We start from the raw sequence: 18,289 nt of genomic DNA on the forward strand, positions 1-18,289 counted from the left end.
AGCTTTTTGTGGCTGTGTGAAGTGTGAAGTGCAGCTGCTTTTACATTGTGTGTGAGTCAGTTCTGTTGTGTTGTGTTGTGTGTGTGTAAAGTGTGAAAGTTGGTTTTTGGTACCTCTTATTGTTGTTTATTCTTTATTTATTATTTTTATTATTTATAAGGGTAGGAAAGGAAAGGGTAGGTAGGGAAGGGAAGAATAGGGAAGAGAAGGGAAGGGTAGGGAACAGAAGGGAAGGATAGGGAAGGGAAGGAAAGGGAAGGGAAGGGAAGGGTATTATTTATTTATTTATTTATTTATTTAATCGCATTTTTATACCGCCCTATCTCCCAAGGGACTCAGGGTAAGCCACGCCCACCAATTAAGCCACGCCCACAGAACCGGTAGGGAAAATTTTTAGATTTCACCCCTGCCCCAAGTATTGCACTTTGTATTGTGCATTTCAACATTATTAATTTATAACGACATCCAAGCATCACTGTGGCAATACAAAGTTTGTTTTCCTTAGTGACATCCCACAGAGTGGCTGGGATGATATTATAAATTGCTAGCGTGGACAGCGCATCCTTTCCATAACAGTTTGTGTGCTGGCTGAGATTTTCTAATCGTTCATGGTGTTTTATCCTGAGGGGTGCAAAAAGCAAGCAGAGTTTGCTTTTCCTGTTTGATTGTCATTAGACCTTTGCATCAGAGGTGGGTTTCAGCAGGTTCTGACCAGTTCTGGAGAACCGGTAGCAGAAATTCTGACTGGCCCCACCCTCATCTATTCTCTGCCTCCCAAGTCCCAGCTGATTGGGAAGAAATGGGGAAGTATCCTTCCCCTGAATTGGGGAGGGAATGGAGATTTTATAGTATCCTTCCCCTGCCACACCCACCAAGCCATGCCCCACCCACCAAGCCCCACCCACAGAACCGGTAGTAAAAAAAAATTGAAACCCACTACTGCTTTGCATGGTTGGTGACCATCCAAGGTGGAAGGAGACAAGTTGAACAGGGAAACAGACTTGTGATGAAGCTTTGATGAACTTGCGTTGTGACACATATGCATGTCAGTTGCTTATTTGACTCACTTCTCTGGTGTAACAGTCCCTCCCAGCCACAGCAATTATGGCTTTTGGGATGTACTTGTGCTTTTGACATCTCACCTTTTGGTTCTCCTGTTATACTGGTCTGTCAGGTTTTGGAATTCTTCTGCTCTCTTCTCCCTGATGTGAGTGCCAATAACAGAAGAAAATACCAAAAGATGGAGGAGGAGGAGGAGGAATTTTGCAATTATTCCCTAGTGGATTTCCTTTCTTCCAATGTGGGCACAGGGTGGAAACACTAAGGTTTAAAAGAGGAAGTTACATGGCTATGGATATTGCCTCTTTTGAACTTGGAGAAGAGATTACATCCTATATATTCCCATATGCAATTCCTAACGGAGATTGCATGACAAACTTGAATTCGGTAAATTCAAGTTGAATGAAGACCCAGTGGCTCTGTAGCAATCCTTTCTACCATGAACTCAGATCTGGTTCACCGCCTAGCAACTAAGGGCACTACCTGTATTCTGCAATAGATGGCAGGTGACCTCTGTTTAATCAACTGATCTTTCCTTCTTAAGGATAATTAAAATAATAAGTGATGACAAGGCTGCAGCACAGTTGTCTCCAATAAAAAACAATTGGCTATTTCAAGGCTTAACAGAACTATAATGAAGTCTCATGGCAGTGCATGTTTCTGTGTTACTGGGAGGACTGAGTGAAGAACACAGGGACCAAGAGGAACGCTGTATGGTTGAAGATGGAAAGCCAAAGTTGAGAACAGCAGAGAGAAAAAGGTAATTGGATGGAATAGTCCAGGAAAGAGAAATGAAGCAAAACAACTTATCAGTTGCTGCCAATCCAATTATTTCAAGGAATGATTGTGGAAGTGAATCATGAAGTGGTCATGTGCAAATTCCAAGCCAAGCTAAAGTTTGGCTCATCCTGGAGATGTTTTAGCCACCTAAAACATCAATAATAGTAGATACTGACTTGATGAAATATAAGCAATAATGAAATCTGGAGACAGAAAACAGTTCCCCCCCCACAAAGAACTAAATATGAGAAAGAATCATTACTCTCTATGAAATACATCATTGTTTCCTGCAATAGTGGGTTGCTACCGGTTCTCCCCAGTTCGCAAGAACCGGTAGTAAACATTTTGAGTAGTTCGGAGAACCGGTAGTAAAAATTCTGCCTGGCCCCACCCCCAATCTATTGCTGCCTCCCGACTCCCAGCTGATCGGCTTAGAAGGAAAAAATCAAGACTCGCTTGTCCAAGAAGAGAAAAAGAAAAACAAGACACCGTCCCTTTAAATTGAGAAGCCAAGAAGCCTCCCAACTGATCGGCTCGCTTCTCAGCCAGGAGATCGCTTGGCAAAGAAGAAAGGGGAGGGAAAAAAACCGCTGTCATTTTAAATTGACAGAGGGGCTAGAAGCTCCTTTCTGGGTCAGCTAAACAACAAATTGGATAAGAGGATTATATAACCATATCTTATATGGTTCAATGTTTTTGAAGTTTTGGGGTTTGTGCAACATGGGCTTTGTGTTTCTAAAAAAGTTTTGGCGATTTCCATTGTGAAGTATCCTGTCTTGAATGAGTTTTCTGCCTGCTTGTAAATGGAGCTGAACTTCCGGCTTCCTTCCTCAGATTTCTATGATCTCTGCTTACAAAGTTTCCTTTATGAAGCTGGCAGGAATGTGGAATTCCAGGCAGGTTCCTTGCTAGCAGCTTGATTATTCCTTAATTATCTGGGACATTTTATTTGGGAAATGAAGAGGGGGGAATTTGATTCCTTCCCAGAACAGATTAGTGGGGTAGGGAGGAAATGGGGATTTTGAAGTAACCTTCCCCTGGAGTGGGGAGGGAATGGGGATTTTAGGCTTGCTGTCAAACATCAGCCATAATACTAATGATTGTTTTGAACAATGTGCAGGTTGTATTACATGAATGGCTATTTTATATGTGAAATTATCACTGAAACCTATCTAGGTTCACACTGTCAGGAAGTTTGTCCGTAGTTTTAGGTTGCTTCTCTTTTTGTTGAGTTTTCATCCATTGCTTCTTGTTTTGCCTTCCGGTGCTTTGGAAAATACTCCCCCCCCTTCTTTCTAGCAGCCCCTTAAAAAACTGTTGCCTATCACACACTTGGGCAAAGCATGTGAGCTATTTCCTCCTTTCAGTGGTCCATGAAAGTTATAGTGACCAGATTTTAACATTGGTAAAGTGGGACACTATTGACTGGGGGGGGGGGGCGGGGGGGGGCTTCTAAATTTTTTACTACTGGTTCTGTGGGTGTGGCTTGTTTGGTGGGTGTGGCTTGGTGGTCATGTTACTGGGTGGGTGTGGCCAACTTGATGTCACTCAAGTCAAAGGTTAGGGTGCCTGGCCTCTCCTTGCCTCAAAGGTCTCAATCAGATACAATTTCCCTATCTATTTATTTACTACTACTGAACATCCAAAATATACTATTTAAATTAATTGTATTATATAATACAGAGAATTATATGAATTCTCTGTATTATATAATTCGTGAATTTTTTTAAAACAGGTAAACTACATGTGATTCACTTTAAATACTAAAAAAATATGCAAAAATATTTAGAAACAGTGGAGAACTTTCTCATGTTTTTCTTATGAGACAGTTATAGCACTTTGCATAAAAGCAATGATCTGAACTGCAAAAATTCGGCGAAACAGTATTTCTGTATTAAATGTTTAAACTACCAACTGTAAATTAAAGGTCCACAGAAGGTAAGAAAAAGTTAAAAATCATTTATTAACATTTATATTTTTCTACACTACAGATCGTTTCACACTAAAGTAACATTTTATTCATTTTTTTCACATCAGAAATCATAACATGATGAACATATTAAAGTTATTATTGCAATAGCCCCTCCACAGTAGATATCTTTTCCCAAGGATATAGGATTTGCTCAATTCAAGGTACTGCAGAACAACAAAAATATATGAGTTCTCTATAGTATAGGAAACTCAAATAATATTTACACTCAGCCAGAATCTTAAAGGCTTTTTTTCAAAGGCCGTGGAAGTCTTACTCTTGAATATTTTATTTTACAAATAACTGGCATTATAATAACTGGGATGCACCTGAAATTTATTTTACATTAATACGGCTATGTAACTTTGGACAATATACCCTTTTCAACCTTACCTACTTCACACTGTTTTACGGAATATAAAAGAGACTATCCTTACTTGTGTATCTCATGTATCTCAATACCAGAATAGTTCCAAAGTAGGTAAATTCAAGGCTAAGAACAGCATAATGCAGTCTTCATTATTCCAGCAAAGCTTTATTATTAGCATGGCAGTAGTCCAATTCTCTCTCATATACAAAAAAAACCCAAAAAAAACCACTCCAAATGCAGAATTATTTTCAGGTGCAATCATATTTATCATATTTGCTTTATTTCCCTGATAGTAATCCTCTGGATTAACAATTGATACTGCTGGAATTTATCCCAGAATAAAATGGAATTTATCCCAGAATAAAATCCAGTCCTAATCTAATACTTTATAATTACAGATGCTAGTTCCCTAGCATCACTTTACCCAATTAATATTTTATATCTTTAAACAACAGAGTATTAATTCTGTAGGAAAAAATGCATATTATTTCAGACTATCACACATTAACTGCCGGTACCTTAGATTTAAATCAACTCACACACTTAGCAGCCAAAAAGTAAATATGTATTAATCTAGCAATGTACATACACATCAGCTAGATACTTTCCAATACACAAAGTTGTACCAGTAATTGGTCCGTGGCCAATAAAGCCCCCCTAATTTACGACCTTATTCAGGGGGGTGCCGCGGACTTTATAGGCATTACGGAAACCTGGTTGGGCGCAGAAGGGGGCGTGCCCCTGGTGCAGATGTGCCCACCAGGTTTCCGTGCATTTCATCAGCCGAGAGCCCAGGGTAGGGGTGGGGGGGTGGCGGTTGTGATTAGAGAGAGTCTGGAGCCGAGGGAGACCACTGTACCTCAGATTGTCGGGTGAATCCTCCTTGTGAAGTGGGGCCATAGATGTCAGATGGGCTTGCTGGTCGCGTACCTGGCTCCTTGCTACGTGACAGCTGCCCTGCCCGAGCTCCTGGAGGTGCTTGCTGGGGTGGCAGTTGAAACCCCCAGACTTTTAGTCATGGGGGACTTTAACTTGCCTTCTTCCGGCTCGTCATCGACAGCAGCTCGGGAGTTCACGGCTTCCATGACGGCCTTGGACCTGACGCAAGTAGTTGATGGCCCTACCCACACTGGGGTGGTACACTCGATTTGATTTTGTCTCTGGTCAGTGGTTGAGAGATCTGGACTTAAAGGAAATAGTCACGAACCTTTGTCATGGTCAGATCACTCTCTCCTTCGCCTAGACTTTCTGACCGCCACCCAACACCGCAGGGAGACGGAGCCAATCGTTGGTTCCGTCCCAGGCGCCTGATGGACCCGGAGAGGTTCGGACGGAGCTTGGGCCATTCCTGAGGGTCTGGCTCACGGCACGTCTGAGGAACTTGTTGCGGCCTGGGAGCGGGCGGCGGGGCCTTAGATCGTGTCGTGCCTTTGCGACCTCTGACCCGGCGCGGGTCCCAACTGGCTCCCTGGTTCTCCGAGGAGCTGAGGGGATGAGCGCGGAGAAGACGCCTAGAGAGTTCCTGGAGGTCTAGCCGTTCAGAGGCTGATCGGACACTAGTGAAGTCCTATACAAGGACTTACCTAGTGGCATTGAGGGAAGCGGCGTTGCTCGCCTCCTCCCTCATTGCGTCGGCAGATAACCGCCCAGCCGCCCTGTTCCGGGTGACTCGTTCCCTTCTTCACCAGGGGAGCGGGATGACCCGCTGCAGGGGCGTGCTGAGGAGTTTAACGGTTATCTATCGATAAAATCGTTCAGCTTCGGGACGGGTTGGACCAAGATTGCGGTGACTCAGGTGAGGCGTCCGAGGTGGTCTTGGTGACATTGTCTGGGATGAGTTTGACCCTGTGGCTCCGAGGACATGGACAGGTTGTTGGGTAGACTGAATGCCTGCGTGTTTACTGGACCCGTGCCCCTCCTGGCTGGTGCTGGCCACTCAGGAGGTGACACGAGGCTGGCTCAAGCGATTCGATCGCTTCTTTGGTGGGCGTCTTTCCGGCCGCCTTGAAAGAGGCGGTGGTGAGACCCCTCCTTAAGAAGCCTTCCCTGGACCCGGCTGTTTTAGGTAATTATCGTCCGGTCTCCAACCTTCGCTTCGCGGCGAAGGTTGTAGAAATATGGTGGCATCTCGGTTTCCCCTGCACCTGGATGAAACCGTCTATCTAGACCCGTTCCAGTCCGGTTTCCGGCCCGGTTACAGCACAGAGACGGCTTTGGTCGCGTTGGTGGATGATCTCTGGAGGGCCAGGGATAGGGGTTGTTCCTCTGCCCTGGTCCTATTAGACCTCTCAGCGGCTTTCGATACCATCGACCATGGTATCCTGCTGCGGCGGCTGGAGGATTGGGAGTGGGAGGCACCGTTTATCGGTGGTTCTCCTCCTATCTCTCCGACCGGTCGCAGTCGGTGTTGACAGGGGCAGAGGTCGGCCCGAGGCGCCTCACTTGTGGGGTGCCGCGGGGTCGATCCTCGCCTTCTGTTTAACATCTACATGAAGCCGCTGGGTGAGATCATCAGTGGTTTCGGCGTGAGGTATCAGCTGTATGCGGATGACACCCAGCTGTACCTTTCCACGCCGGACCACCCCAACGAAGCTATCGAAGTGCTGTCCCGGTGTCTGGAGGCTGTACGGGTCTGGATGGGGAGAAACAGGCTCAAGCTCAATCCCTCCAAGACAGAGTGGCTGTGGATGCCGGCATCCCGGTACAGTCAGCTAAATCCGCGGCTGACCATCGGTGGCGAGTCATTGGCCCCGATGGAGGGGGTGCGCAACTTAGGCGTCCTCCTGGACGAACAGCTGTCTTTGGAAGATCATTTGACGGCCGTCTCCAGGAGAGCGTTTTACCAGGTTCGCCTGGTGTGCCAGTTGCGCCCCTTTCTGGACCGAGATGCCCTGTGCACAGTCACCCACGCACTCGTGACGTCTCGCCTGGATTACTGCAATGCTCTCTACATGGGGCTCCCCTTGAAGGGCATCCGGAGGCTGCAGTTAGTCCAGAATGCGGCTGCGTGGGTGATAGAGGGAGCCCCTCGTGGCTCCCGTATAACACCCATCCTGCGCAGACTGCACTGGCTGCCTGTGGCCTTCCGGGTGCGCTTCAAGGTTTTGGTGACCACCTTTAAAGCGCTCCATGGCATAGGGCCGGGTTATTTACGGGACCGCCTGCTGCTACCGAATACCTCTCACCGACCCGTGCGCTCTCACAGAGAGGGACTCCTCAGGGTGCCGTCAGCGAGGCAATGTCGTCTGGCGACGCCCAGGGGAAGGGCCTTCTCTGTGGGGGCTCCCACCCTCTGGAATGAACTGCCCCCAGGACTTCGGCAGCTTCGGACCTTGGACCTTCCGTGAGCTTAAAACATACCTATTTAACTGCGCAGGACTGAGTTAGATTTTAGTTTGTGGGTTTTATCTTGGGTTTTAATTTTTATATTTTTAATTATTAGGCTTTTGAATAAGTTTTTTAATTGTTTTTAGAATTGTATTTATTGCTTTTAAATGCCTGTAAACCGCCCTGAGTCCTTTGGGAGATAGGGCGGTATATAAATATAAACAATAAATAAATAATAAATAAATTGTACCTGAAGCAGTATGGTTGAAGTATATTATCCAATATTAATATTTAAGCTATGACATCATGAACATGGTCTGCTACAGGCAAGACAAGGTTAAACTTGACCAAATGCATGAAGACTCACTTTTAATTTGTTCAGTATGTGATTTAACTCCTTTGCTCACTCAAAAAGCAAACATGCAGTAAGTATAAAGATGCTTGTAAATCTAGCTTCATTACTATATGTCAAACTGCTTGTTCTTTATGTAGAACTGATATCTAAGATTGTCTACTATAAGGTGCTCAATGGGATGGATGTCTTTGAAGAGAACTCCAAACTTCAGCTTGTGACTTCTAGGGTCCACAGTTCAAATTATCTTTACCACTTTAATTTGGGTGACAATGGTTACTTGAAAAATCTTCACCCAAAGCAACTTGCCAATACTTACAATCTCAGAAAATGAACTAAACAAACTATGAGGGAAACAAATCAGGGAGTCCTTATCTATTAAATTTCAGCATGTTCATTGAACAAGTAAGTATATATAAAAGTTTTTTTGGGGGGGCGGTTACCCATCTTCTAGTATTTCAGTACATGTTTGCATTAATTTTAATATTTGGGATCAGTGTTTTCATTTTTAGGTGTTGGTTTTATTCCTTCTGTTTTATCTTAAATTCTATGTGTGGGTTTTCTTTTGAAAACAACTTGGAAGCCTCAACTAGCTCTAAAATATTTCCAGAATATTAAGCAATGTAGATTATTTTAAAAGGATTGCACTGCTGCTTATTCACACCAAGTTTTCCCACCCCTTTAATTGAACTGAATCCAATAGGCCATCTCATCTGCCTTTTTCATTCTGCTTCAGCCCAAGCTGAAGGGTGGGGAGAAAGCAAAAGACAGCAACTCTCAGGGATAAGTAATAAGGCGTAGGCTAGACTGATTAGTTAAACGTTGCCAGTGTCTCATTTGGATTTTTAAAGATGCAAATCCAGGTGATATTTAGGAATCCACAACCCCACTTTGATACCCAAAAAGTTACCCTACCTACAAGCTTTCCCCTCCCCCCCCCGATCTCTGCAGACTCTCCCGCACTCTGGGCGACAGCTAGCAAGTAAACAAGTTTGAAATCCTGGTTTGCTCCGATTGAAGCGTCCACCACTTCCAATGTCGTTCAATGCAAGACCTCGGTAAAAGAGGCTGACGATGAAGAAAAAGGGAGGGCGACGCCCGTTCGGATGCCTCCTCCGGCAGCATAAAAGTGGCAAGTGGGAAAAGCTGAGGGGATCCTAAAGAGGAGCCGAGGCGAGAAAACAGATCAGTCTTGAGGCCCTTCCAAACCCTTGAATTTTCCCGCCGGCTCTTAGCTAAAGTGTTCAGCCATCACCCCAGGGGCTGCAACACCGCTGCTGGGCAGGCTTGCTCAGGGCACGTGCAGAGTATTTTCGCCTTGCAGCGGAAGCACAATTCACTCTAGGAAATGCTATGCCAGTTAATCCCTTGTTTGGGACGCGTCATTTGCAATCCAGCCGAAAATCGGGGCTTTTTTAGAATGCCGCGGGACGCGGGAATAATTTTTCAAAAGCGGGACTGTCCCGCCAAAAGCGGGACGTCTGGTCACTTAAATGAAAGTGCATCTATAGCAGAGGTCTCTAACCTTGGCCACTTTAAGATTTTAAGACAGCAAAGCTGGCTGAGGAATTTTGGGAGTTGAAGTCCATATGTCTTAAAGTGGCCAAGTTTGGGGACCTCTGATCTATAGTATGTAGATAATAAAGTTGAAAAAAGGTGAACAACATTTTTGCAGAACCATAGATACGTTGAGGCTGGGTGTGACAAGGAATGGCTGGGAGGGGAGGGGCAGGCGAGGTACCCCTTGACATGAAAGACATTGAGTTGACCACGCCTACTCAGTCACATGACCATCAAGACACACCCACTGTCACATGACCATCAAGACACACACACAAAATAAGCCACGCCCACAGAACCGGTAGTAAAAAAAATTAGAACCCACCCCTGGTTTCCTGGCCTTTTAATATCAACAACTACATATCTGGAAACTCCACTTCGTCAATGTTTTTGCTGTTGAAACTTCTCAAGAAGTTTCTTGAGAAGAGAGGCCGTAGAATATTTCAGATTTCTGCTTCTGAAGCTGGAATTTTCACTATTGAGAGGAAAAGTCATCATTAGGATTTCGTTTAAGGCAACAACTGAAGTTTTTTCTCCGGTGGGAACCCCCCCCCCCCAGGTAAAGATAATTTTATTTATTTATATCTTGTGTTTCAGACACAATGCTGGGGAAACTTGATACCAACGATGGCCCTGATCTCATAACACACTTAATCACAGTTTGTGAAGGAGATGTATCTTATGGGATAACAACAAGGGAATTAGTTGATTCATTCCACTAACCTGAAAAGAATAACTTATCCCCATACAGGCCCTGTCTTGCATACGTGCAAGTTATACTCATCATGGGAAACCCCAAAACACAGTTGTCCTATTTTTGCCCTTTTAGTTCTGTAAGAAAAAGTGTTGGAAGAGAAAGAATGGATAAAAAAGAAAGGCTCTTTGTTATATACTTCACTACTGATGCCTGGCAACACAAATACACGATTCCAAACACAGACTGGCCTCAGTGCTCAAACCATGCCTAGTTTGCCCTGACAGCCCTCTCTTGCCACCTGTTTGGAGGGCTTATGGTATATCATAGTTTGTGGCTGAGGACTTTATTCCCAACATACAGCCTTGATTCAATGCGAATTGTGTTCTGCCAGAATCACTGCTAAGGAGATCTGAATGGGTAAGGGGGCTGCCTGGGTTAAATGTGCTCTGTCAGTTTTGAGAGTTGTTACTCCCCTGGAGAAAAGTTACACTTATCACAGAGTCTGAGACATGGAATAAAAGGTTTCAGTTGAAAATCAGAAAAAGCTTTCGAACATAAGAGCGACTGACTAGTGGAACTGATTTTCTAGAGAGGGGTAAGTTTTAAACGCTCTGTAAGCGTTTTAAAATCCACCTTCATCTGTCAAGGGCAATCATAAATCAGGACAAATACTAGAGAAACTGAAATGGGGATTCATCATGAATCATGTTGAAAAGGGTTCTTTAAATAAAAATAAAGACATTGAGTTCACTGACAGTTTCCATGGGAGTTTGTTTTTGGCTTTCAGAGCCAATGTTGCTAGTCAAATGTCAGAATACTAAGTTGGGAGCTTCTGGCAATTCCTTCTTGATCATTTACATGTCAATTTTCATCATTCTTGTTATTACGAATGGGTTAGAAATTAAGTGTCCCCAGTAATTACTGAAATGCCATGTCAATTATGTAAGTACCACAGCACAAAACACATCTCTACAGTCATGGCCGAAATTGTTGGCACCCCAGAATTTTTTCCAGAAAATCAAGTATTTCTCACAGAAAAGTATTGCGGTAACACATGTTTATTCCCTTTGTGTGTATTGGAACAAAACAAAAAAAAAGGAGGAAAAAAAGCAAATTGGACATAATGTCATACAAAACTCCAAAAATGGGCTGGACAATTTTTTTTTATTTGCATTTATATCCCGCCCTTCTCCGAAGACTCAGGGTGGCTTACACTATGTCAAGCAATAGTCTTCATCCATTTGTATATTATATACAAAGTCAACTTATTGCCCCCAACAATCTGGGTCCTCATTTTACCTACCTTATAAAGGATGGAAGGCTGAGTCAACCTTGGGCCTGGTGGGGCTTGAACCTGCAGTAATTGCAAGCAGCTGCTGTTAATAACAGACTGTCTTAGCAGTCTGAGCCACTCAAGTCTGAGCCACTCAAGGACCCTTATTGGCACCCTTAAATTAATATTTGGTTGCACACCCTTTGGAAAAAATAACTGAAATCAGTAGCTTCCTATAACCATCAATAAGCTTCTTACACCTCTTACCACTCTTCCTTTGCAAACTGCTCCAGGTCTCTCTTATTGGAAGGATGCCTTTTCCCAACAGCAATTTTAAGATCTCTCCACAGGTGTTCAATGGGATTTAGATCTGGACTCATTGCTGGCCACTTCAGAACTCTCCAGCACTTTGTTGCCATCTATTTCTGGGTGCTTTTTGACGTATGTTTGGGGTCATTGTCCTGCTGGAAGACCCAAGATCTTGGATGCAAACCCAGCTTTCTGACACTGGGCTATACAGTGCAACCCAAAATCCCTTGGTAATCCTCAGATTTCATGATGGCTTGCACACAGTCAAGGCACCCAGTGCCAGAGGCAGCAAAACAACCCCAAAACATCATTGAACCTCCACCATATTTCACTGTAGGTACTGTGTTCTTTTCTTTGTAGGCCTCATTCCGTTTTCGGTAAACAGTAGAATGATGTGCTTTACCAAAAAGCTCTATCTTGGTCTCATCTGTCCACAAGACATTTTCCCAGAAGGATTTTGGCTTACTCAAGTACATTTTGGCAAAGTGTAGTCTTGCGTCTCTGTGTCAGCAGTGGGGTCCTCCTGGGTCTCCTGCCATAGCGTTTCATTTCATTTGAATGTTGACGGATAGTTCGCGCTGACATTGTTGCTCCCTGAGCCTGCAGGACAGCTTGAATTTCTTTGGAACTTGTTTGGGGCTGCTTATCCACTATCCTGCATTGCAACCTTTCATCAATTTTTCTCTTCTGTCCACGCCCAGGGAGATTAGCTACAGTGCCATGGGTTGCAAACTTCTTGATAATGTTGCGCACTGTGGACAAAGGCAAATCTAGATCTCTGGAGATGGACTTGTAACCTTGAGATTGTTGGTATTTTTCCACAATTTTGGTTCTCAAGTCCTCAGTTGGTATTTTTCCACAATTTTGGTTCTCAAGTCCTCAGTTCTCTTCTCCTCTTTCTGTTGTCCATGCTTAGTGTGGCACACACAGACACACAATGCAAAGACTAAGTGAACTTCTCTCCTTTTTATCTGCTTTCAGGTGTGATTTTTATATTGCCCACACCTGTTACTTGCCCCAGGTGAGTTTAAAGGAGCATCACATGCTTGAAACAATCTTATTTATCCACAATTTTGAAAGGATGCCAATAATTTTGTCCAGCCCATTTTTGGAGTTTTGTGTGACATTATGTCCAATTTGCTGTTTTTCCTCCCTTTTTTTGTTTTGTTCCAATACACACAAAGGGAATAAACATGTGTATAGCAAAACATGTGTTACTGCAATACTTTTCTGTGAGAAATACTTGATTTTCTGGAAAAATTTCTGGGGTGCCAACAGTTTCGGCCATGACTGTATATAGATGACAGAAGAAAGAGCTGTTTTATGAAGCTATGGACTGCAATGTGTATGAAATATCTAAGATGATGATAATAGAAATAAACATTACCTGCATTGCCTCACCCCAAACATTAAGAGAGGGAAATCGTAGTCTCCTAGATCTGTGTTGTACTACAACGCCCATCCCTTTGACCACAAAACAGGTGATTTTGACTGGTAGAGCTTAAGAGTCCAACAATCTCTGGCAACAGTTTCCTGGCAACAACTATAATCAAGGAGAGATGCCAAGGAAGAGAAGGCAGCTGTTGCAAAGGATGCATTAGGATGATCATAGGGAGATGCCCTTCACAGCTTGTAGGAGCTGTACTTAAGATGGGATGGCTTTCTATGCTATGATGACCACACACAAAAAAAACTAAGTCGGTAATAAGGATCTTCTCTTAAGTTATATCTTGGATTGCTACCTAATATAATTTTCGTTGGCAAAGTTATTTCCAAAATGTTTCCTTTGCCAGCAGGCTTTCATTATAATATATAAATTGATTTGCTGCTCTCATAAGTCAGGCACTTCATGAAACAACTGACTGATATACAGCAGGAGTCCCCAACCCCCAGGCTGCAGACTGGTACCAGTCTGTGACTTGTTAGGAACTGGTCTGTGCAAGTGGCAGGAGAGCGAAGGAAATTTCACCTGCACATGTGCAGGATCTAGGTTGTACGTAAAATCATTCCCCCAGCCCCCGGAAGACAATTTTTCTTCTGAAACCAGTCCCTAGTGGCAGAAAAGTTGGGGAACACGGATATACAGGACGAAGGGAATTCAAGTACTATACACTTTGGGAACAGATAAATCTCCCAATTTATAAATAACTTTTGGTTGATTTTGGCTTGTTAAGCATGTGTTTTGGAATATGCCCCTTAATCCACAGCTAGCAAGTTACTATAATCTGCTACAGTAAAATTTCCAGTTCTTGTGATTACTAGTCACAGCTTTGAGAAGACTAAATACTTCAAACTTTAAAACCGTGAAAGAAATATCATTTATTCATCTATTAAGATTGAATGCAATGTCAGTACAATGTCTCTCATTAGCTTATTATAATCATGTACAAAAAGAAAAAGAATACGGGAAATAAAAAAAGGTAAATATTAGGCTAATTTTGTTATAAAAACTATTAAGAACATTACTAATACTTGCAAACAGCTAAGGCACTGTATCTCAAGACTACATATTCCATTTGCATTTGCCCACATAGTGAAATACATGTTGTAACTTATAAAAGAAAATAAGTCAAGGCTGGAAAATACTTTGCTTTTTAACATAATACAATCTGCTTTCATGACATGTCAGTAAAAAAATGAAGTGACTGGAACTTATCTGACCAGCAATCAGTGGTGGATTTCTACTGGTTTGCCCCGGTTCGGGCGAACCAGTAGTGGTGGTGGCAGGAGGCTCCAACCACCCGCCCGGACATCATCACGGATGCTCTGCGCATGCACAGAAGGTTCTGCACATGCGTAGAAGCACCATGCGTAAGCAAAGCAAGCAGGCGCGCTCCTGGTTCTGAAATGGTAGTGAAGGTGGAACCCACTACTGCCAGCAATATGATGCTAGGATAAAAAAGTACACAGGACATAGCGACCTACTTCTGAAGAGTTATTAATTAGTAGGTTTTTTAAAAAACCAAATATCTCCAGATTGCTGAAATGTTACTATAGCTGAGCATAAGATAAAACTGCTCTGCTAATTACTTACATTTAGGAATTGATAATTGTTTGGAAACGTATAGAACTAAAGAGCTGCACAATAAATACATCATTAATTTGGTAGAGACATTAAGAAGACAGCCATGCTAGTCTATGGTGGCAGAGTGTCAGAAAGAGTCTGGTAGCAACTTTTCTGACTAATATATTTTATTAAATGCCATAAGCTTTGGTGAGCTACAGCTTACTCTATCAGGTATAAAGACTGGCTAGGCTGATATTTCTAAATCTAGGAGAACAAATAGTGCTGACTGGGTTACCCAACTCCAATGGAAATTCCTCAAAGATATCCTAGGAAGTATATTTTTAAGTGACACCCTCCCCTACCTCTTCCAGTAAAAACGCAATAGCTAAGTAAATAACTGGAGAGCCAACCTAATGAAGTGGTGAAGGCACAAGGCTAGAAATCTAGATTGTGAATTTTAGTCCTGCCTTAGGCTCAAAGCCAGTGGGGTGACTTTGGACCAGTCTCTCTCAGCCCTAGGAAGAAGGCAAAAGCGAGCCACTTCCAAAATCTTGCCAAAAAAACCTTCAGGGATTTGTCAAAAGTGTCATCAGGATCAACACTGACTCAAAAGCAGCAAAACAAAACCCCGAAATCAGCAACTATTTTTGTAACCCTAACCCTAACCCCCAAACTTTCTGACTCTAGTCTTTTAAATCTACCTCATAGTAGGACTAGCTTGAGGGACTCAGCACTATTGAATAAAGTATAATAGGAAACAATTCAGCTCTTGGGCCAGACATCATCTGTTACCAGCAATAATTATCAGGAATGCAGGATATTTATGGTTGATTTGCAAAGAATATGAATTTGTAATGGGAAGGACATAAACAATATTAAAATTAAGCTCTTGGAATATGAAACTGGTTCTTCTGTATAATACTGATCTTGTGAGGGCAATTGTTTATCCTAAAAATCTGTTGTATAGAAACAATAACTAAGCTTTGATTTATTTCTGTTGATGAATAAACTGTTGGAAGCAGATTGTCTTTCATCTATGGTCTCAGGTTTGGGGATCCGGAAGTTCTCTGAAACCATCATCCTCGTTCCCTTCCAAGCATGACAAGGCAAGTACATTAGTGACAGGATGGATCCAGGATGTTGTTTGTGTCACATGGCTAGAAAACAAACCAACAACAATTATTCTGAGAGATCAGCTACAAATCTTACCCACCAATAAAGTATGCCAGATGTTTTGAAAAAAGCTGGCCTAAAGTAGTGAAAAACTAAAACAGTGAAGTTCCTTGATAAAGGGAGATAGATTTACTGAATAATGATTCAATTGCTTTGCAAATTAAAAGGTGAAGAAGAATATGTATTTCAATATTGAGAAATATACAATTCAGGTTTTGTTTTAAAAAGCAAAATCATTTAAGGAGGAGGAATAGCCATGCAGATATTAATTAGACAAAAATATATTTGAATAGTTCAGTTGAAAAAGGACAAGCCATCATAGAAGCATCTTTCCTACCAAAGATAACATTTCAGAATTTCACACACGGAAAGTATAATCTCAGAATTTGACTCAAGTATTTTCTGACATGTGATTTATTCATAAATGTCAGTTTATTTTTATGAATAGTTATTTGAATGTTTGTAGGTTTAAATTTTACTTCAGTAAATAGAAATAAATCTTACTTTGCTCCTCAAAGAAATAAAATAGTATGATAGCCTCTCTCTCTTGTTTTTGCCTAAAAACATTTCTCCTAGCCGATGATTCTAAGTTAGGTTTAAGCCACAATCTACCTGTTGGTGAATACAGGCACTTACATGGCTAATTCCCATCTGCTCTTCCCAGCTATGATAATATTGAATAACTAATAGTGAATTCATTATTTATAAATCCTTATGTAGCCAATTGGCACCAATCATACAAAACACATATACACAAATGTCACAGCTGTCTGGTTGGCATTCTGAAAAAGAGAATGCTGTACTGTAATCTTTTTTGGCAAGTCCCACATGTATCAATGAATTTATACCTTCCTAATCCACTTGATTGAGATGTCCTCTGATTGTCTAAGTTTGATCAATTTAGGCAGAAGATCAGAAAAGAGAAACTAAATCTAATTTATACTAACCCCATTTACTATTGCTCTTTTTCATATCTTTCTATCTTTTCAAACCACTCTTTCTTTCATCACATCTAAATATTGGGTGGCCTCTTTAAATGTTTTCATTCTTGAATGTATCAGCTCCATCCAACTATGACATTTTTGTTCTTCCTCTTAATTTATTCATTCCTTCTGCAATTTGGGGTTCATAAATTCTGTACATGATCAAACCCAAATGTATTGGCTACTTATTTTTACATTCACTCCATTTTTATTGAGCACTGATTCATTCCTGATGCTAATTCTTCTTGTTTTTAACCGAAGTGTTTCATTTAGTATTCCATTTCTACTGAATTCACATATTTCTCATGTGTCAACTCTCACATCAATACAGCAATAAAGGAAGCATGCTCTTCTACAGTTTCATTCCTTTGAACTTTCATTCCTAGCATATTACCAACATTTGCACCTCTTAATTTTTTCCCCGTTTCTTCAGAAAGGGGTACAGAATTTAACCTACTTGCTTATAAATTGCAATAGTTCACTCCATTTTTCTTGTCAATCAAATAAATAATCCAGCTGGGTCTTTGATACCTAAATTTTCAGATCTGTGCTTCTTGTTGCATCACGTAATCTATGTGTAAATCATTAGCATTCTCAGAGGTCAGTGTGGCATTGTTTACATACGACATTATACATATTATTCGTGTCTGCAATACATAATATTTGTTCTAAATATAACCAGATCTAAATCCATTTACCGTTCATCACTCAAGAAACCATCTATGAAGCCTACGAAGCCCTTCCAGCTGTTATAAAATGTTGTGCTTCCTATAATCATGTGATTGCACTTCGGGCACTTGATAATCTGCCTCAGATTTATGACTAGCTGCAGGGTCACATAATCACATGACCTCTATTTTCCAGGCAAAAGATAACCATTTAGAAGACCGGCTTCACTTAACAACTGTCGCAAAAAATCTTGTGAAAATGAGTCCAGTGACATGGATGCGTCAATCTAAAGCCAGATTTCCCTTTCCAGTTGAGGGCTACCTGTAAATGGAGCCAAATGTGGCAAGAAAAAAGTCAATAGATTTGTACAACGTGATAAAAAAAAATCCAACAGGAGAACAATCACTTCAAAACTTCGAAGATAATTGCAGAATGAGGTCAAAGAACATTCTGTTTTCTGCAACATCTATTTAGTCTTGTTTTTGCTAAAGCAGAATTCAGATATTTTTAGTTCAGAATAATTAGAGCTACTTAGTTTCTCCTAGTGTATATATTCTCAAATAGTCTGATACTTTAGTCAGCAGTACAGTGTAATCACTTGCTTAATTATTAACATTTTGTACGTTCAACAGTGGCTTTCGAGATATATTTAAGCTTCAGTGACCATTACTGCACAGATTGTTGGAGTTTTGATTTTGCTATTGTGGAGGAAAGGTAGTCTGTGTTGGGGAGGGGGCTGGTATTGCAAGGTCAAAGAAGGT

General features: G+C 41.9%; 1 protein-coding gene across 5 annotated transcripts in view; it reads right to left on the minus strand.

The window, feature by feature from the left end:
• Positions 1–13,581: 13,581 nt before the first annotated feature.
• The window catches only part of STXBP4 (syntaxin binding protein 4), a 103,543-nt gene continuing 98,835 nt past the window's right edge, over positions 13,582–18,289 (minus strand). The window contains exons 24-25 of one of the 5 annotated variants that reach the window (XR_009153085.1): positions 17,317–17,430; positions 15,731–15,860 (exon numbers count right to left, since the gene is read on the minus strand). Coding sequence is in view for 4 of the 5 variants with exons in the window: in XM_058165811.1 (XP_058021794.1) it covers positions 15,746–15,860 (115 nt within the window). In the remaining variant the exon portion in view is untranslated. Of the gene's footprint in view, positions 15,861–17,316; positions 17,431–17,479; positions 17,850–18,289 lie in introns of those variants that run through there. The other 4 variants (XM_058165811.1, XM_058165810.1, XM_058165812.1 and 1 more) reach the window with 4 other exon arrangements.

The sequence above is a fragment of the Ahaetulla prasina genome, chromosome 2 (genome assembly GCF_028640845.1).
Source record: "Ahaetulla prasina isolate Xishuangbanna chromosome 2, ASM2864084v1, whole genome shotgun sequence".
Taxonomy (NCBI): domain Eukaryota; kingdom Metazoa; phylum Chordata; class Lepidosauria; order Squamata; family Colubridae; genus Ahaetulla; species Ahaetulla prasina.